This window comes from Haemaphysalis longicornis, unplaced genomic scaffold, assembly GCF_048455015.1.
Source record: "Haemaphysalis longicornis isolate Haplotype H1 unplaced genomic scaffold, Haemaphysalis longicornis Haplotype H1 scaffold_12, whole genome shotgun sequence".
NCBI lineage: Eukaryota > Metazoa > Arthropoda > Arachnida > Ixodida > Ixodidae > Haemaphysalis > Haemaphysalis longicornis.
The window spans coordinates 47572562-47593653 of record NW_027526225.1 but is presented as its reverse complement, the minus strand read 5'-3'; the positions used below and the strand labels follow the sequence as shown (position 1 = coordinate 47593653).

Here is a 21092-nt window from a genome sequence, read left to right as displayed (position 1 = left end):
GAGTTAGGCGAGGAGGGAAAGGAGACATGCGCGGAACGCGGAACCCGTGCGCGGGACGTGGCGGAGGCAGGCGAGGAGGCCGCCGCCGCAGCGATAAGCGCGCTAGATGAAGGAAGGCCAGGAGGCCACGTGCGCGCAGAACCGTGTGCGATGGGGAAATACGAACATCCAGCTGTGGTTCCTCGTACCGCGGTGCGGCTTAAACACGCCGCGAGGTGAAAAAGAGGAAAAACGGTACTGTTACGTACAGCTTCGCTACCTTCTTACGCATGAGTGTGAGGTTCCTTCAATTTTTTTTTCATTCAAGACAGCTGCATCGTCTTTAATTGGCTACGTGACAATACCAAGAAATGCGCATGAGCGTAGACACTGTCGCTAATATCCCTCCTCATGACGGTACGCGTGGAGGTTTACCGTCGTCACCAGAGCTGGACAAATGACCTCTAAAACCCTCTCCTCGGCGGCAGTGCTCACAAAAATACTGCATCTCCAGAATAGGCAGAAATCGCACTAGCAATCGCCACAACTCGAGCCAGATACATAATCAGCGACTCCAAGGCCACCTTATGCAGCTACAGCAAAGGTCGGATTTCACAAGTCACCGAAAGAATACCCCAAACACTACAAGCACCAAACTGCGCGACAACCAAACTAGTCTGCACTCCTGCACATGAAGGATTACAGAGCAACGAACAGGCCCGCACAGCTGCTTGCGAGATCGTCAACCGCGCAGGAATACCCCCCCCCCCCCCCCTTCGCCCATTGCAGCGGCAACGGTGCGCTCACAGAAGTTTGACACTCCCAATTCGTAAAACAAGAGAAGAAGGTATTATAAACTTACCAGGTGCGAATTCCCAGCCCCACACCGAATACTCAACGCTGCACAGGCTGAGGCATGGAGACCACTTCAAACGAATACCTACCCGAACACGGTGAGGTCACTTCCATCCAGAAATCTTCCCGTATAAGTGCAAACACAGCGGCAACCGCGCAGACCCCACGCACAATATGTGGAAATATGGCAAAAGAAATCCCAGTACAGGACCCCCTACCCCCCGTAGACATCACACATTGAGCACCAGAAAACTCCTGCGCAGCCCCGATCCTTTAATACAGCTACGCCTCGTCCAGATGGTCGAAGAAGCCACCAGAACGAAAATCTCCTGCTGACTAGCGCTGCAAATAGAGCCCAGCTCTCTACTACTGAGATAATATTTCTCTCTCTCTCTCTCTCTCTCTCTCTCTCTCTCTCTCTCTCTCTCTCTCTCTCTCTCTCTCTCTCTCTGTATCTTCCACCTCACCTCAATCTCAAATGCTCTTTTCCATGTTCAACCGAACTATTGAGGTTGGGGCAGGAAAAGTTACGTCAGCGTGCATTAAGCACCATTGACTTTAACCTCAGGTTCACATTACTCTAAGCCTCACACTTTACCCGGCATCACCTTAACCTGCAGTGTTCATTCATTTATTTCACCCCCCGCGGTGGCTCAGTGGCTAAGGCGTTGCGCTGCTGAGCACGAGGTCGCGGGTTCGATTCCCGGCCGCGGCGGCGGCTTTTCTGGTGGAGGCGAAAAGCAAAAACGCCCATGTGTTCGAGATTTCGGCGCACGTTAAAGATCCCCAGGTGGTCAAAATTAATCTGGAGCCATCCACTATGGCGCGCCTCATCGCCTGCGTTGCGTCGGCGCGTTAAACCCTACAATCAATCAATCATTCATTTATTTCGAAGTGCTGTCGGGCACAAGGGTGTGTAGATGGAATGTGACATTCGATTTCCAGATATGTGCTAGTCAAGCACGTTGTGTACGCATTACGTGATATCTACTTGTCAGCGTGAAACACTCATTCTGTCCTGTTGCCCAACTGTTAAAGAGCTCCGAAGTTTGCTCATTATGCTTAGTTTTGTGCCCAATCTTGTAATTCGACTCACCTGTACATGTCCATAGCTGAAACTTTTTGTTGTAACTATCATTTCCTGCACTGACTTGTAGTGGAATAAATGGTGTGTGTGAAACAGACGCAAAATGAAGCCTCAGTACCGTAGGTGTCCATGTGTGGGTTTTCGAGCAAGCGCCCTGGGTTTGCGCCCGAGAAGTGCCACAAATGTTTCGGGGAACCCTTATTTTTTACTGTAAAGTGTTCTCTCAGCTCTATTATGCCCATTCTTTTTGTAGAGAAGCATGGAGAAGCATTGTTTTACTCGGGCTTAGAGGTGGCAGGCGGCATCGTCAACAGGTATACTTACCTTCTGCGTGCCATCGGGAGTTCCGGGCTTGTAACGATCTTGGAACGACGAATGGCTCGTTGTACATCTCACTTCGTTATGTGCATCGCGCACATCACTGACCCCCTCATAAACAGATAAGCATATTGAGAGGAACAATAACCATATTCAAACTGAAATAGTTTAAACAAAAAACAATTTCCCACAAAAAAAAAACAACAAAAAAAGTATGAGGTACTGAATGCGAACCATGGTCGACCTGATGACGGGAAGGGAAAGCCTTCCCACCCCCCGCACCCCCTCGAAGTTTTCTGGTTCGTTGGTGTACAGAGGGAACAGACGAGGCATTGATTCTATTACCAACCAAATAATTCGAATAATTATTTTTCTGCTACTAATGCTGTGCATAAAGCTAGTACTTCGACGACTGCTCTCACAATGACGACAAACTGCTTTACAAGGACCCTGAAGAAGATGATGATGATTGTGAATGAACATTAATTTTCCGAGTTGAGGGGCTGGTATTAGGGCACCCGCCCGGTGGGAGGCTTTCTTAGTTAGGGATGCTTTCGACTGTGCTGGCCATCAATGCCCTCCCCACGAATCATAGCTGGTCTGAGAGGTCGGAGCCGGTCAGCAGCTACGCACTGCTCAAAGTTAGGCTTGTGGTCAGGGGTGAGGGGAGGGGATTGCTGGCTCTCCCGTATCGCCTGGTACAGGGTTCGTGGCTCCGGGGAGCAATCTGCACGTGGAGGGATATAGGGTGCGATTACGGAATGTAGGAGTTAGTTTGTAGTCGCAGGAAGGTGGTAGCTTCGTTTCGGGAGAGGTGTAGGTGGGAGAATACGTATTTGCGACGCTCGTTTCTATAGTGGTCAAGTACTTCGGTGAATGTTTTCAGGAGAGTGGGCTTACGGGTTGCTTCTAATGGGGGTTCCTGTCCCTCGTGGAAAACGGCTTGGTGTGAGTAAGTGCGCGCAGCGGCTCGTGCCGCTTGGTTACCCTCTAAGGATTCCTGGTCTAACAGACTTCTGGGAGTGATTTAGCTTGTTCTATAATTGTCCAGGCGGGTTGCGATATGCGTCTAGTTAGGTATTTTCGGCACGGGGATTGGCAGCCGGTAATAATTGTCAGAAATTCTTAGCCTGTTGTGGCAGCGAGGGCGATGGCAACGTCGCCAGCTGGTGTGATGGAGTTGGTGAAAACAGTAACTGCAGTGAGCTCAGTTCCCTTGGTATTAACGGTGCTGGTGACGAGTGCAGATTTGGGGGGGGGGGGGGGGGTTATGGGGATCCGTTCGTATGCATCGGGTGAATGGGAGGTGGACGTATTGTTCATGCATGTCGCGCGATCTTGCTACTCGGCGCGCCTTGTTGTTGGTGGGGCGCATATTCCGTGGAATGGCAGCAACACGAATGTTTTGTCGCATGACCAGAGGGAAACGAATTTTCTAGTCGTGGTTCAGTGGTATAGAGTATCGTAGCCTCAAGGGCGTTCCCCAACCCGTGGGAATTATGTTAAGCAGTGGTGTGCTTTTAAATGCAGAGCATTTCAGTAACTCTCGATGTCACCCGCGTTGACGTCCGTAGTCCGCATCGCTCCCCCTACACTATACTTACAGGCGCCAGGTTTCGATCCCACGACTCTGCGGGCGGAACGCAAGGTACATGGTGCTGTACTCACTGCGCCACAAAGCCCTTTTTTTTTCTTTATTGCCTGTCTTCAGTATACACAATAAGAACAAAAAAAAAAAGGATTACAAAGCGCGAACAGACATCGGCACGCCACTTGCTAGTGCGCGCTTGTTAAAAAGGCCGAAGCCATGCCACACTTTCCAACACATTTAACCAGTCAGGTGGAGATGGTTGGGCTTTATACACTTCTAAGATCTCCCGTACACTCTGGCAGAACAACTCTCTGCTCGGTTTCACATCTACATCATTATGGCGAACTGCCATTCGAGCTTTCCATCTACTATGCAGGGCCAGCAACATCAAAAGATCATACGGGACGCCGCCGTAGTTTTCAACGGCCAAGAACCTGATTCCATGGCTGTCCAACGGGAAATCCTTTTTTAGTGTTCTCTGCAAAACGTCCCACAGGAACACCCCGTCCCAACAGTCTATGAATGCGTGCTCTACTGTTTCTGGCTTTTTACAAACCAAGCAATCAGGCCCCCAGGGAACAAACAAACCTTTTTCAATCATCCAAGTTTTAACAGGTAATACTCCCACGTGTAATTTAAAGAAAAAGACTTTACATAAGGCGGGACAGTCATTTTTTTCACACGCTGACACACGTCTTGTCCTGGCCCTGCACTGTATAGGGATCGGTACAAAAGAGTCGGCAAAGTGGTGTCAAGAAGGTCTCTATACAGCTTTTTTCTGTGCACGGTAGCCAGATATTCGAAAGAAAACCGCGAGAATAAAAATCTTGCCGAAAGTACCACCTCACGTAGATAGCCATGAATGCCGCCGAAGAAGTAACAACAAATTCGGGTAAAACTCTACCTAGGCGCACTTGACACACGGTGCGCAAAAAAGGGTTTTGCACATCACGTAAAAAAAGAAAGCGGTTCACTACCTGGCGTAGAAAAAGGTGCGCCAGGGAAAGGCCCCCACAGCGCACTCGTCTAAACAGGTTGGTTCGGCTTGTGCGCTCCCAAGTGGAACACCAAATAAAGACAGCAAACACCCTGTGCAATCTTTGAACATTGGCACGCGAGCAATGCAGAACCTGCATCACGTACCAAAGTTTTGACACAAAGAATAGATTACACACAGTCGCTCGCGCGAACACGGACAACTGCTTACCCCCCCACTTATCCGCTTTATCACGGATTTCGGTGGCTTGCCTGCGCCAGAAAGGATCACTGTCACGATAGTTTTCTAGGGGGACACCTAAGTACTTCACCGGCGTGTCTACCCAGCTGATACCTGCGAATGTACGTGGCTTCCACAACCAGCTTCCGTGCCAGAAACCAATACACTTATCCCAATTGACGGAACTACCAGTGTAGAGGCAGAACCTTTTAAGAACACTTATACTTTCGTGGATGCTACTCGTGTCTTGGAAAAACAAAGCAATGTCGTCTGCATAAGCGAGCACTCGAACTTCGCAGGACTGTAAGGAAAACCCGCTGATTTTCTTATTTTTAAGGATGTTTACACAAAACGTTTCAATAAACATACAGAATAGCAGCGAGGACAGTGGGCACCCCTGGCACACAGAACGGCTGACCTGAACTGGAGCGCCTACAGACTTGTTGACCACCAAACTTGTACTACAGTCCCTGTGCGCCATGCGTACACCATCCGTAATCATTTTTCCTACGTTTGTGTGCTCAAGAATCCTCAATAGCAGTTCGTGGGAGACCTTATCGAACGCTTTTTCTAAGTCTATTTGTACCATTGCTACTCCTTGCTCAAAGCTGTCAGAGCATTCCAGGATGCTACGGGCTACGTGGGTATTGGTCGTAATAGAACGACCCTTAATGCCGTCCGACTATTTCTTTCACTACTAATTGCAACCGAGCAGCTAAGACCTTCATTAATATCTTATAGTCGACATTTGAGAGACTAATTGGACGGTACGCTGTTACATTCCTCAGTTTAATGGCATCTTCAGTCTTTGGAATGAGGACTGTGTGAGATAGAGTTAATGATGGTGGCAGTCTGTTGTTTTCGTACGCTTCGGCGTAAACTTCACATAACACTACGCTAAGTGTGTCTTTAAAGACCTGGTAAAAACACGCGCTTAGGCCATCTGGTCCTGGCGTTTTACCTGGGGTTAAATCATCAATGGCACTCGAAATTTCATTTATGGTGATTGGCATCTCAAGAATAGCCTTCATGTCGTCTTCTATTCTGGGCATTAGGTTCAAGAATTCGTCTCTGAAAATATCGGCGTCGACCTTATGAACAGCCGACACAGAATGGAAGTTTACGAACGTGCCTTATATCCTTGACTCATTCAACCGTCGGCCACAGGTGCGCCCTCTCCCCCGCGTCCTCCTCCCCTTCTCTCCGCTCGCAACACCCTCTCTCGCCGCGTTCGGTGCGGGCGCACAACAGGTGGGGACGTGCGCAACACCCTCTCTTGCCGCGTTGGGTTCGCGCTGAGCAACAGTCGGTTCGCGCGCAAGAACAGGTGGGGGCGCTCGCATCGCGCTCTCTCGCCGCGGTCGGTTCGCGCTTAAACCACATATGTCGTTCGCGCGCGCTCCGGTCGCTAACATCTGTGGCGTGATCGTGACGTCAACATCACGCGTTCGTGTGGTGGCGCGATTTCGGCGCTATAACACTCTCTCGCGAGGGGCATTGCATTGGATTCGATTGGCTTGGCTTGGCTTGGCTTGGATTGGATTGGATTGGTTTGGATTTGGATTGGATTGGATTGGAGTAAAGTGGATTGTGTTGGCTTGTGTTGCGTCATAGCCTCGCCACGTTGCGTCATAGCCGCTCCACGTTGCGTCATAGCCGCGGCAGGGGGTTCACGGCACGTTTCACGTTTCACCATCGACTTCATCGACAATGTCTACGCTGGAAGACAACAATTACAACAACAACAACCAATACGTAATCCATACGACTTGCAGGCGCGCCCCCCGCGGAAATGCTCTGCATTTGATCGTTCCCCTCGCGAGGGGGATGTTTACTTTTTTTTGGATAGAGAGAGAGCGAGATCCCTGAGGCGTCAGCAGGAGTGGCCGTCGCATTCAAGACACTTCTCCTCACATCCTTGGACATTGTGGATGGGTTCGCATTGCAGCTGTCTGTGTTTTGTCTGTTCAGTGGGTAATACGCTTCACAGGCGAATGGCACCTTCTTGCTTCTGTTTGGTAAGATGACATGTCATCACCCCGCTTCAAAGGGAAACCAATCGGAATCATCATCATCATCATAATCGTTGCCGTTCTCAAATTGTACTCGACAGTTCGATTCCACATAGCGTCGGACCGTCGTGCCTCTTTGGCGCCAAATTTGAAATCTCCTCTGCGGGCTACGCCGTAGCTGAGGGCTTGGTATTTACATAAGCGCCCCGGAGGAGCGGCGTCGCTCACTGAAGCGTCAAGCTCAATGGTAGAAACGGCACGTGCTAAGTACGTGTCAGCCTCCTTGCTCGTTTAGTAGTTTCTTTTTTCGCATTGCTATGCACCCTGAATGTCTTGAATTGGGGATGAGTTGTTCTCTACTGAGGATATACTAAGACCCGTAGTTCGGCTGTAAAAAAAGAGAGAGTCAAATAACAAAGCACACACACAAAAATCCCGGACCATCTCCACTAACGTGAAACATGGGAAGGGGCGAAGCATGCAGTGTATAAGTGTATTCTTGGGGCCTTGGCGTTTTTGCCAATGGAGATGCAATCGTTGGAGGGTAGAGGTATACAGCTTTGCTGTAAAAGTCTCTTGTCTTTGAAGCACGAAGCTCTCTAGCACGAGGCGTAAACGAGTGCCCCGGCGTTTTAGTACCGTGACTACATGAGACGAACGACCATTACGACGACGACGACGGCTAGAGGAAACGCCATCAGCCCCAGCTCCTAAGGGGCTTTGCCCCTAAAAAAACACGGCAAAATTTATTGTCGTGTGCAGGTTTCCAGCTCACCGCGATGAATTTCTGTAGAGAGAATATTGAGGGCAAAAAGCTTGATGTCCGCATAGTTGCAAGTTTAGAAAGTTACTCTTAGAGGTTCTTCCAAATTTATGGCTCTGGAAACTATACAATTGAAATGTGTTGGCAGCAACTTTAGAGAACGAATTACACAAACTCTATTTCGATTTCTTCCCGTGTTTTGTGGACGCCAAGCTGCAAGAGTTTCGTGGATGCTGTCTTCGGGGGTGAGGCCCAGGGCTGTCTTGTATGCCCGGGGACTCGTTTGAGGGCTGGGTGTGGAGCACCACACGTTATCCGGCTGATGAGGATATCTTGTACGAGGTGAAGTGTGTCGGTTTCTTTAAGGCCGAAGCGACGATGAGAGACGCGATGTGTGAGGTGCATGAGCTGTGCGAGGGTGCGCTGCAGGGGGAGGATGTTTTACTCCGAAGAAATAAAGAAAAAAGTTTCGAAGCATAGTTATGGTACACCGCGTATACGTCCACCAGTTTTAGATGCAACGCATCTCATGCTCGCCCCTCTGTCCTTCCTTCGTCTGTCCGGCGTTGTCCGCACAGCTGCGCCTCTCCTCCTCTCCTCTCTCCGATAGCGAACACTCTCTCCCAAACAGCTGCGGGTTGGCGCAGCGCGCTCTCACTCCGTTGGTAGGCGCCGGTGGGCGGCGCCGCGCTCGGCGCTGCGCGCGCTGCGCATGTGCAGTACTCTCTCTCTCCGCGCTCTCCTCTCCTTCGGGCGCTGTGAATTTAAAGAGGCATGCCGCGCTCCGACGGTCTCAGTCGACGGTCGTCCGCGTTACGCTTGCACTCTCTCGCAGTACTCGACGATTGCTTGATGCAATCGTCGAGCTCCTAACTGTGCACTTTACGGACCACAAGGCACTCATTCTCGTCTGCAATAAAGACCGTACCTGAGCACACGTGTACTGCATGTGCATTGCATGGTGAAAATGGAAAATTGCTCCCACCTCCCATTCGCGTGAGAATCCCTGCTATAAGCGCAATCAATACGATGGACAACGCCAATGGAACCCCCCATGAGATGCGTTGCATCACACCAGGGTTCCGGCGAGGAGAGGTGGGCGTAATTTTTTGGTTGTTTTATTTTAGAATGGGGCACTTTTCTTAGTGTGAGGGTAATTTCACCTGGTATGTAGAATAAAAGATAAGCCCTGCCTCCTTTCTTGAAAGGCGAAGGAGTTGCGCCGTCCCCTTTCTCCCTCAAAATGACATTTCCCGCACGCTACTGCAACGTGAACGGACATCGTCTTTGCGCGGCGCTAGTGTTAGAGATGCGAGTAATGAAATACTCTTTATGTAGACTTATCCGACACTATGCGGCGCGCAGACATGTTCGCCTTTAGTTGTTTAAACTGTGGCTTTATCCATATCACCTATACTGAGAGGCCAGTCTGTGTAAACCGCACACAAGATTTAAAGCTTCCACGCAGTTGAGCTGCCACCCGGCGTCTTTCAAGTATCGCCGCCTTTTCACACCACAGTTCCGCGGATCTTGTATTTAGTGAGGTATTCACGCGGCCTCAAAACCAAATCACTTCCCGGATCATAGCTCCGAAAAACCGAACTGAAAAGCCTGCTTTTATGTTCAAATTATACCACAAATCACACAACATCAAACAAAGGGGACAACAGGAGAAGCACTTATGAAATAAAAACCCTAAGGAGCGGCAGAGAGCCGGGGAAAAGCTTTGCCCTCAAAAGCTGACTTTATCAAACGGGAATTTTCCCAGGTTCTTCGATTTTGGCGATGCCGTTGAAGGCCATGCAGATGACGTCTCGTGCGTCCATACGTACGTATTATTGTCAGCACGGGTTAATTCTCACTTGGAGCTTGGCGCATTTTCTTAGTTAATGCTAAAATGTGACATTACGTTGAGTGTTCGCAAAAGTAAGTGCGCCGACTTTTGACATAGCCCCCTGCAACATCTTTTCATCCTCAATCCTACTCAAACTGAAAGTTGTCGGCTCAGGTTGAGGTTGAAAATCCCGACGTCACTCACTCAGCAGGTTACAGCGTTGGACCTCCGCTCAACCCAACCTCACATGGTGATTCTAAGCTATTATCGTATTTAAATGTGTTTCCTGCGCCAGTTATGACTTTTTGTTTAAATGAAAGGCGATGCATGTTAACACTAAGGGGGCACTAGACAAAGCATGCTACGCATTAAAAGTCAACGGAACCTAAATCTAAATGCCTTCCTCATCGCTTCACTTCTTACATTGCCGCCACCCAGTAATTCTTTTGGCTCCATCATGCTTTATTAGCAAATCGCGAGAGAAAAACCGCCAGGTGATCGTATCGACTAATTCTATGACTCGGCAGGAAGTCCGAAAAATACGCGCCCTCAACTTCCTTCAGAATGAATAATGCGGACCTTAACAAAAACTACAGAACACGCACAGAAAAGACCAACAAAGTTGGCAAACGAAAACGGTGCTTTGAAATGAACATTTTTATGAAGGCTGTAAGACTGTTTTATTTTATTGCATCGCCGGGCTGTTTTATGCGTGCGCCGGGAATGGCAAGGAGAGAGAGAGAGAGAGAGAGAGAGAGAGAGAGAGAGAGAGAGAGAGAGAGAGAGAGAGAGAGAGAGAGAGAGAGAGAGAGAGAGAGTCTTTATTAAAAGAGGCCTCAAGAGAGAGAGAGAAAACTTTATTCTTTAAACAGCCCTAGTCCGGGCCGTCGTGCCACAGTCTCTTCATTAGGAGACGGCTGGTCCGTAGAAATCCCAGAGGTCCGCACTAACACGAAGGCAGTGGGCCGCCAAAAGTTCTTGCGTCGATTTGACATCGACGCCAGGACCCGGGTTGAACCAGTCCTCCCAGGAAGCGATGAGGGAACGCAGGTGTGGTGGTAGGTCTGGCGGATGGCACTCCCAGTAAAGGTGTCGTACTGATGGGTAGGAAGGACAGTTGGGTGTAGGGAGATGGGACGCGAGAGGATGCCATGCATGTAGTGGATACGGGATGGAGTGATAAGAGATGTCTGTGCTTTCCGGACCACAGATGCGACTTCACGGGAGAGAACAAGGTGGGGACCGGAAAACACTGCCTGCTTGCGCGTAGCGCGCAGAGATGCTGTCGACGTGCCTGATGTTCTGAAATCTTTTGATTGCAGGGTGGTACACATGGGGCCGTGGGTGACCGGCAGCCGGAGCTGCGCGGCGACCTTCGGGTCCTAGATTGGATGGTCTTCTGTTTCTCCGGGTCAGCGAAGCTCGATTCTGTCTGCCAGAGCTCCGAGGAATTGATTCTAGTGAGGGGATCATATGAACAGGCCGGCTCCACACGTTGGGGCTGAAGTGCACAGTCGAGACGCCTCAGCAATAAGGCGCAAAGAAAAGCGCGGTGACGACCCTTGCCCGTGAGCGTGAGTGAGTGAGTGAGTGAGTGAGTGAGTGAGTGAGTGAGTGAGTGAGTGAGTGAGTGAGTGAGTGAGTGAGTGAGTGAGTGAGTGAGTGCGGGCCCCTCGGGATCTTGAACGTGTGCTGAAACCTCGGCCCGCGGGTGCTCGTATCCACTTTTAGTCTCAATCATAAAAAAACCCGCCATGGCCGGGATAGCTATAGAGCCCACGTCCACGGGCTGGCCAGCACATCTTCAATATTTTGCCGCCCGGCGTGTCAGCCATTGCGGAGCCGGCCATCGCAACGGCATTAAACACAAAGTACTGTTGACTTGTCTTATCAAACCCTTATTTTAATTCAGAGGAAGCACGGTTCTGGGGGGCTTTCCTCAAAGGACACAGTGATGGCACCATCGATGTCTCTTTAGACAGAATTTTATTGGCGTTTCTTACTGGACGAAGACGGCGTCGGAAGTGATGCTCTTCCAGAAGACGTAACCGGACTGCACCACTGTTCCACTGCAAAGATTCATTGGGAAAGAGAATTTTAGGCCCCAAAACGACGCCAGTTTTAATTACTTTAAAAACAACGACAAATTCCCACATCTTACCTGAAGTACACCTGTCCCTTGAAGCCTGGGGGAGCCGTCCAGGTGGCGACGACCTGCGTCTTGTCGTCCCTACTGTTGTGAGTGATGGCGTTCTGCAACAAGAAAAATTCTCAGTCGTTCCACTGTGTGAATGTGGATGACCAGTGAAGCTTCTTAAAAAAGCACACGACATGGAGGTGACACCCAATTTTGGTGAGAGTTATGTGCTGACGTTCTATCTCTCGAGTGTTGACGTGGTCATACCTAAGAAAGACGCAAACATACGCGCACACACTTTTATCATGACTCTACAGATCTTTAAAATGGTTAGTATTAGTATTAGTTTAACAAATATACTCATAATGCATATCCAAGCGATAAACTGTATAAGCTTCAGATTCAGATTCAATTTCTCTCTCTGTCTCTTTCAGACGACGACGACAGGAGACGCCGACAGCCCGATTGCCCAAAGTGGCTTCGCCCCTGGAGTTAATTCAGATTTAGCCAATATTGAAGGTGTTTATATCACTTCCCCCTTTATATACTCACCGTTTCTTTGTCAAAAATAATAAGGCCACTGAGGAACGAGTGAGCATTCCGAGCATCGACAGTCGCTATGCATAACTGGTTTGTTCCGTCTTTCCAAGCAAAAGGTAACGTTTACCTAAATCGGGGTGTCTACACAACTAGCTTATATTTCGCCTGCTGCGGGCTTGACCCCTCTAGACAGATCACTAATATCCCTTCCGTTTTTGTCTATTTCTATACTACTATGTATGCAGTGAATTATCCTTTCGATTTCGCACTCCTTTTATTCACCCCAAACGCCTTTCCCACAACAAAGGCAGTCCGTGTTCTTACTCTGCAATAACTTCAGGAAAAGATGGTATGATTATTCAACCGTGATTAGTGTACGAAAAGCAATCCATAAATAAAAGAATAGACAATCCTCCTCTCTGAGGATTATCCTCTGTAAGACTATGTATAACTCAGTAAACTTTGCGATGACTTCTTGGAATCTTACATATAACATGAAAAAGACTATCCGGCGCTCATACCTGGCGTCAACGTCTGTTTTCTGTCATCATTTAAACAAACAACATACAAATAACAGAACTTAGCTCTCCGCACAAAAGATTACCACATGGTGTTCATAGAATTACACGTTAATGCCTTGAACAAACAATAGAAAAAACGTTCAACGCTGCTCTACTAATTACTAGTCATGGTACATAAAAAGGTTTTTCCAACTCGTTATGCTGTGGGACGAAGGAGGAGAAGTCGGGTGTCCACACATAGATTTATATTATGTACAAAAAAAGATTGATAGTAAATTGTTCGGCGACCGCTGGGCGCCAGGCACCGAACGCTGCCATGTCCACCTTTGGCTGTGCGAGCGTCCCTGGTTGCGTGTTTTGCATTTGACCAGACCTCAAGTCACGAGTCCCTGGTTAGTCAAATCAGCTGTGCATCGTACGCAACTTTAGAAGCTAGCTTGGGCATGAAACGTCTGTACACGTTGCCAAACGACGCGCTTCTAACTGAAGATCCGTCTCTCCGTCAAGCGTATTACTTACGAACATTGCCCGCGACACACGTGTGACAGCCGTCTCTCCGTGAAGCATGATGTACATGGACACTAACCGCGGTACATTGAAGCGTGTATGTCCCAATTACCCGTTACGACGTTCATTATAAAGCGAAACTCGATTCACTATCACATGAAGTGGTACTCGTTATCTTCATGCGCCCTCGAGCGTCATATAAGAGAGAGGAATTTTATTGAAATGAAAAAACACAGAAAGGTCGGCCTGACGGTAGTATATCTGGCCAGCTATTCTGTGTATGGGAAGGGAAAATGGAGGAAAGAGCGTGGATAGAGGACGAGAGAGATGAAGATGGCGGAGAAATAAATAAAGGCTATGTATAGAAGATGCCTATACCGATACGGTGTATGTTTTAAAGTTAAGCCGGACGGGCCTCAACTACAATATCTCTGAGAGGCCGCTGCTGCGCAGAAATGTCAGCACAGCTTTAAATGCCTTGTGGGAACGCTTCGCGTCTGGCCAAGGTCCCAGCAGCACTTCCTCCGACACCACACGACAGTCCAAACGGGCCAATGTTCTCGCTAATTGTTCTCGAGGATGCGCATAGCGTGGACAGTGGCAGAGAACATGCGAAATAGTCTCTGGTACATGGCATGTCTCACAGTCGGGGTCACTCGTAAAGCCAATGAGGTGCTTGTAGCGACGGGTAAAGGCATCAGAGCTTTCTGGAAGACACTGCGAAAGATCCCTTGACGATGCATCATTTCACCAAAAGAACGCAGCCTTCCGCATTCCAGTTTTAAATTACCGGTTATATAGCCGAACCTAGAATGAGAGTATGTTGTGTTAACAGTATACTCACCGCACGGCCGCCGGTGCAATCGAGCGTCTTGGTCTGGTGATCGGGAGTAAAAGTGCCCTGAATCAGCTGGCTTGTGTAAACGTCGCGGGCCGTAAGGATGACCCCCTTGAACGGAGTGCTTCCGTAGACTTGAACTGGAACAAGTAAGAAGCGGTTATTTATTTATTTATTTATTTATTTATTTATTTATTTATTTATTTATTTATTTATTTATTTATTTATTTATTTATTTATTTATTTATTTATTTATTTATTTATTTATTTATTTATTTATTTATTTTCAATAGCCCTAAAGGCCCCAGTGACGGAATATTACATGGGGGGGGGGGGGCTTACATTTGCACATGTATTGCATAAGAGTATTTGAGTATTTGATTTTTATTTCTTGGCAAAACCAAGGGGACGCTGAGACTAAAGGCCGACGTGGCCTGACAGGGGCCTCAGCCACCCTATTTACAGCGTACATAATAACACATCTGTTCACAAATTTAAGCATAATAGCACAATCGTAATAGAGAAATAGCACAAAAAGAAATCAGAGAAAAGAAAAAAGAAATCAGAGAAAAGTTCATTGCCTGTTCAAAAGTAAGTTGCGAAGTTCATTGCCTGTCAAAATGAACGTGCGATTGTCTAGAATCGTGCTACGCAGTCGTACCTAGATAATTTGCTGTATGTATCCTATCGTACAAATTCACCGCATTTACAAACAACCTCGAACACTCTTCGCAGGTGCTCGTTAGCATGATGCTTGCTCGATTCTACGGAGTTCCGATCTAATGAAATATTTTTCGGGTCGCGGTGCCTTCGTTGAATCCAAAACCAACTGCATGTCAATTTCACCTAATGTACCGAAGTTTTGTTGTTGTTGTTGCTGCTGTAGTAGTAGTCAACCACGGTTTCGCAAACCCAGCAACAAATATAGCCAATTCGTTTGTATTTATAGGTATAGCGCAACTTATAAAGGTATTGTTACAAAATCTGCTTCCGAATCAATCCCAAGACATTTGCGAAACGATGCCTATCTCTAACTGCTAATTTCTTTTTGTCTGCAAACTTAAATGAAGGAGTTGGCATTCCTCCGCTGCACGCTGCAGGCTCCATGACAACGTCACAGGAACAATTTCTCTTCGGCAGCTCTAATGTGACGCCAAGGACAACATTCGCCTTTAGACAAACCCTCCCACCTCCACATCCAAATCAACTAAAAAAGAGCAATTACTCTCCGTTAGAGCCAGGGTTCCATCTCTCACCCTACCTGGCTAACTAACACCTACATCCGACCCAATACGACGAAGAATGGAAATTGTTTGCTCAAACACGCACCAATGGCATTATCAGGTGCGCTGGCAACCAAGCCCTCCCAGCTCTTTCATTCCTTTTAGTAACGCGTGGTGTCGAGCTAGTCGGTTTGGCACCCGCCGCGGTGGCACAGTGGCTAAGGCGTTGCGCTGATGAGCACGAGGTCGCGGGTTCGATTCCCGGCCGCGGCGGCCGCTTTTCTGATGGAGGCTAAAAGCAAAAACGCCCGTGTGTACGAGATTTCGGCGCACGTTAAAGATCCCCAGGTGGTCAAAATTAATCCGGAGCCCTCCGCTACGGCGCGCCTCATCGCCTGCGTTGGGTCGGCGCGTTAAACCCTACAATCAATCAATCAATCAGTCGGTTTGGCATCATTCTAAAAGGTTGCACTTGGAAGACGGCGCCGTTTTCACAACACAGTGTAGGTATTTTTGTGTGCTTCTCTGTGAAAAGACCCTGGCCCAACCGTTTCACATAACCGTTCTTCCTCTCTTTCTCTCCCCGAGTTGTGGGTGAACCAAGCGACCACCGTTGACCCGGATGTCCGGGAACTACTGGCCTCCCGGACCAGTCGTCTCCCGGGCCAGTCTCCCGGGGCTGGTCTTCGGACCAGTCCCGGACAGGCCGACAGCGCCAAATCGTAACTTGATTGATTGATTGATTTTGGGGTTTAACACGCCGAAGCTACAGCTAAGCTATGAAGCACGCCATAGTAGAGGAAACCGCCGGAGTGCCCAAAAATCTCGACACACGGGCGTTTCCACTTTTTGCCTCCTCCACCAGAAAAGCAGCCATCGCGGATGGGATGTAACCCGCGTCTTTCGGCTTTGCAGCACAACGCCTTAGCCACTGAGCGGGTCCAAGTTGTCACTTGGGGTCCTGGAATGAGGAACGACATCCATTCCTTCGCTACATTAAGTTCTTTTCTGGTACCATGTCTGCGCAAAAGTATGCAGATTTCGCATTGCGCTTCCTGCGGCTGCGCTCCACTCTTCCATGACTGCGCGATTCTCGCGCGGTATCCTGGACGAAGAGAGCGGGAAATCTTTGAGGCGTTCAAAATCAAGAAGAAAGGGGGTGCTTGTATTAGTGAGCCGTCAGTTTCACTTCTAGAAAAAGAAATGCTGTACTTATCTTGAACATTTGACTCTGTATCGGCACGTGGCGGATTATGCTTTTTACGAGACATTGTTTTTCTTATGTGATATCTCTCTTAGGTTTTTATCGGTCCTTTTGTTGTTTCCCCTTTTCTACATATGTTTTCTGCCGCAATAAAGCGCTCTGTTCCTCGTCAGCACCTGTGGTTTTGTCATCCCTTTCTTCGTCCTGTCGTTTGCGCTGTTTTTCTTAGTGTAACAATGTACCAACTGGCCCGTCAGCAAACCCTTCCGGAATGCAGATTTCGTACGTACCGGTGACACTTCCGCCCTGGTTAATGCTGTTGGGCGTGGCCTGAATGGCGTACGGAGACTGTGTAGTCTGGGGTTCAGCCCCGGCGTGCTTAGGGAGCTCCGTACTGCAGGTGCTGGCTGGAGCGCCGGATGGGTAGGCCCGGGACACCATGGGTAGAAGACACGTCATCGCCACCAGACAGGAGGCAACAGCAACGAAGGACTTCATCGTTTTGCTTGAACGGGTGGCGGTAGGCGTTTGGGCTCAGCCCTGCGATGACAGAAAAGGGACAAAACATCTTAACCACTGTCCCACAGGGCCAGTTTTTGGCTGCGAAATTTCCGCAAAAAATAATTATATCTCCGTAAATTGACGAATGCGGCAACCACGAGGGTTAGAGCTGTTTTTGAGGGAAATGCGAAGGAGAAACGATGCAACCTCATTATTTCCCACGCATACATCGCCGTCTCTGCATGAAGTCAAACTTCGGCTCAAGACGCGGGCAAGGTTTTGTCCTTTCAGACAGGGTCGATATTGTATTTTTGTCCCTCGTTTATTGAGGGCTAGCAGTGGCAAGCATGGCGTCTTATAGGTCAGCATCTTTTCACGGCAAGTGTAAGCGTGTGCAATCGAAACCTCCATTTACTTCTAGCCATGATCCCGATCTACGACTGATTCTTTAAAAGACGAATGATAACAAACACTTCAACTGCACCAGCTTTACGGAACCACCTGCGAATTCGTATGCAAATCGTCTGCAAAACTGAATGATGACGCCACGGCGTAGCGGTGTAGACAGAACACGAGACTGTACTCGCTTCGTGGGTCCATGACCCGATCGCCTCATCGGAGATCGACGAATTCGAACGCGCAGTATTTTCTTCTGCACACCGCACCTCCCCGCTGCGCTCAACGGGTGGGTCCCCATCACGCATGCATCGCGGTCATCTATCCGGGTGGTTTGGACGGCCTGTCTCTGCGATGTCTGCCCCCCTCTCTTGCCTTGATCGGGCGTCACGGCCACGCGTTAGCAAAGCGTGCCCTAGTGAGATGGTGCTGAAAGTCACAGCGGGTTTTACGGTGACCCGGAAACGGTTAAGAAACCTGGCAATAGTTGGCTTAGCGGTAACGCTTTGTTACTGTTCCGATTAAGTAAAGCGGGTGCGGGATGATGGGTCAATGAACGGAGACATGCGGAAAGATTAGAGCAAGTAAAGTTACTTAATTGTGAGTAGATAAATTGAATACGCAGTAGTGCGGCTTGCTGGGTCAGTTGGTACATATCAAAGGAACGGAAACCTGCGAAACAGGACGCAAAACACGAGGGGAGACGAGAAAACACAACACTGGACTAGCAACTGAAAGTTAATAAAAGCAATTAAATTTCAGTTGCTAATCCAGCGTTGCGTTGTCTCGTCTCTCCTCGTGTTTTGCGTCCTGTTTCGCAGGTTTCCGTTCCTTGAATACGCAGTAATGCAATTTCCAAACAAAACAAAAATGGACGTGTAAAAGACGCGCCCAACTGCGGTACCAGTCCATGACTCAGTAAAGCGAACACCGGTTTTTGAAATAGCGACGACGCAATACTTATTTCCGCGTGGCTGTGACAACAACCCCTTGAATTTGGCTGCCTAATTTTGCGTGTCCATGCACACCTGCACCCCTCTGCAAATCCAAACTGATCCGACAGTGCCGGGATGGCGCAATTGGAAAGACGTCTGCATCATAACGGGAGGCACGCAGGTGCAATTCCGACCACGGGAAGTGTTGTAATTTTTCTTCCCTTCACCCACAATCATTATCGTCAGAAAAAGTTGGCTTTTCCGCCGTGCGTTTAGACGTACCACAGACTACAGCAGTGAGTGAGAGAGTGAGAGAGTGAGAGAGTGAGAAAGTGATAGAGAGAGAGTGAGAGAGTGAGATTACGTCTTATGTTCATCAAAACGAAGGGGCATGACGCTGTCGAAGAGCTACATGGAGTCTGAGTGCCCTGAGGCCTTCTCGATGAAGTCCTCCAGATCCTGTTGCTCTTCTATGGTCTTCGGTGTAGTGCTGCATAATTTGTGCGTGAAGGGGGATCTCCCATGATATGTGTTGCTGATTGGCGATGGATTTGCAGGAGCGGTAACTCGGATTGTGTGTCTTTCTGCGGTACCAGTCCTGGAATACTCTGACCCTTGCATGAAGTGTAATCTAGCCAGTGTGTGTAGCATAGCGGCTTGCGCTTGTCTGAACGTAGTCGGTTGGGGCATATCTAGCTGTGGGTTCGGTTGCGGACCTTGCGGTTACTGCTGTCTGGCTTTCCTGCAGTCTTTTAGGTGAAGCTGTCGTGGGATCTATTCCGTTTCACTGCAATATTCACCGCCGTTGCTGGAAACCCGGCAATGCGCATTTCACCCGAGTTCATTAGCTCCTTTATCACCAAGTGCGCCAGCGTGATCCGGAATCCAATGTATCTTCACAGTGCTTTCGATTTATCCAAAGAGATGAGCCGAGATTTAAGGGTGCATCCCGATGTTATAATTCGGCTGGCTCTTTTGCTATCTGCGTATATACCTTGGGGAGGGTTGGTTGACTGAGATTGGACATTGCTTTTTCTATTGCGTACACATTTGCTTCTTTTTCCTTCTGAAAGTGGGTGTTGCTCTCAGCGTAGGATCGGTTGAGTGTGCACCGGTACATGGTATACTTCTCACGTGATAGGCTCAGAAGTTCGCTTGAAAAGTTCGTCGGATAAAATCCGGCTCCAAGTTGTGGTCACAGTATTGTACGAAGTATGACTGCCCTTCCTACAGTTTTGGTCTTGTTTTCCTCACGCTTTCCGCTTTGCACTACATATAGTTAGCATTTTATGGAACGAAAATCGGGCAAGTACGGTCGTGTGCTATATTTTATGCGCCAGTGGCATTTCTTTCAAAGACGATAGTCTTTCTTGGGCTACTCAAACGCAGAAATTTCGGTCTAACTGTCTGTGTGTCTGTCTGTCTGTGTCTGTCTGTCTGTCTGTCTGTGTGTCTGTGACTCTATTCAGCCACCCTGCCAAAGTGAAACAACATCTGCGTAATAGCCATATATACCCACAGCCGAATCTAAACGTCGAAGTCCGGTGTCAATGTTCATACCTGTCAACATTGTTGAACAAGAACCAGACATTACGCAAATATAATACATAAAATCAATAGATGAGTGACATTTGCGATGTTTCTCTATTAAAAATTTCATAGATGCTTGGTTTTTGTGATACAAATGAAATATAACGTCAACTGCAGAAAACCGTCGCCTGTGGTGGCCCGGGCTACCTGGCGGCAATTAATAAAATCAAACGGCAACAGCAACTAAAGGTTCCACTAGACACGTTCCACGTTCCGCTTGGAACGCTCGTGGAGTAGGGCAACGTGGTTCTATAAACGTTTTAGTAGGGTGCATCGATTCACATGCGTCTCCGCCGTGCGGCAGCGCTGTCATCGAGGCACCCGACTTGGAGCAGTGGAACAAGGTAAGTTTAAATTGACTTGAGCAAACCTCTAGTCTGTTATCTTGCGAGGAAGGAGACGGTAAAGGAACAGCATGAGAGGTGAGCGGGAAAGAGAAGGGAGGCATTTACTCGGCAATGGCGCTGCAGTCTATTTCGTCTTTCGTCAACATTTGCAACGAAAGGAGCAGATTCGCGGCCATTTTTTTTTTCATGATGAAAGGTTCTCGCGGAGCACCACAGCCTTAAGAGCGATATGCTAACACGTTGTAACCAAATCGGCTTCTGTGGGCCGGCTTACAAAGAAAGTGAATGTTATCCGAAAGCAATTCGTAGTTTAACAACCACTCAGTTAAATAGGCTCACTTAAATTGTGATTCGGATTTATTTTGGGCTCCACACAATGGGAGTTCCCGGTGCAAGCCCACAAAACCATTTCAATATTCGGTTGGTTTGGCAGGCATCAGCCAGGCACCAGTGCTTATAACGTTTGAAGCAAAGTGCGGCAAAGCGTCTGGTAAGTTGCCACAGTTCCATTTTTCCTCAATAGGCAGAGGGCTTAACTCATCTCACGTTAAAAGTCACACGCATGCTATTCTCGCGAGGAAACGTTTTGATTTTCGATAGAAGCTAAGTTTTAGAGCTGTTTATGGACCCTTCAGAGCCTACTATTACCCGCAAACGTTCCGCAGCGGGAGCTGGCTGCGAAAAATAAAGGGATACTG

General features: G+C 48.5%; 1 protein-coding gene across 1 annotated transcript in view; it reads right to left on the bottom strand.

Moving 5' to 3' along the window:
- Positions 1-11605: 11605 nt before the first annotated feature.
- LOC144161946 (putative defense protein 3) overlaps positions 11606-21092 on the bottom strand; it is a 35387-nt gene continuing 25900 nt past the window's right edge. The window contains exons 2-5 of the mRNA XM_077692502.1: positions 16916-17165; positions 14205-14338; positions 11817-11908; positions 11606-11724 (exon numbers count right to left, since the gene is read on the bottom strand). Of these exons, the coding sequence (XP_077548628.1) occupies positions 11655-11724; positions 11817-11908; positions 14205-14338; positions 16916-17123 (504 nt within the window). The 5' untranslated portion in view covers positions 17124-17165 and the 3' untranslated portion in view covers positions 11606-11654. The remainder of the gene's footprint in view (positions 11725-11816; positions 11909-14204; positions 14339-16915; positions 17166-21092) is intronic.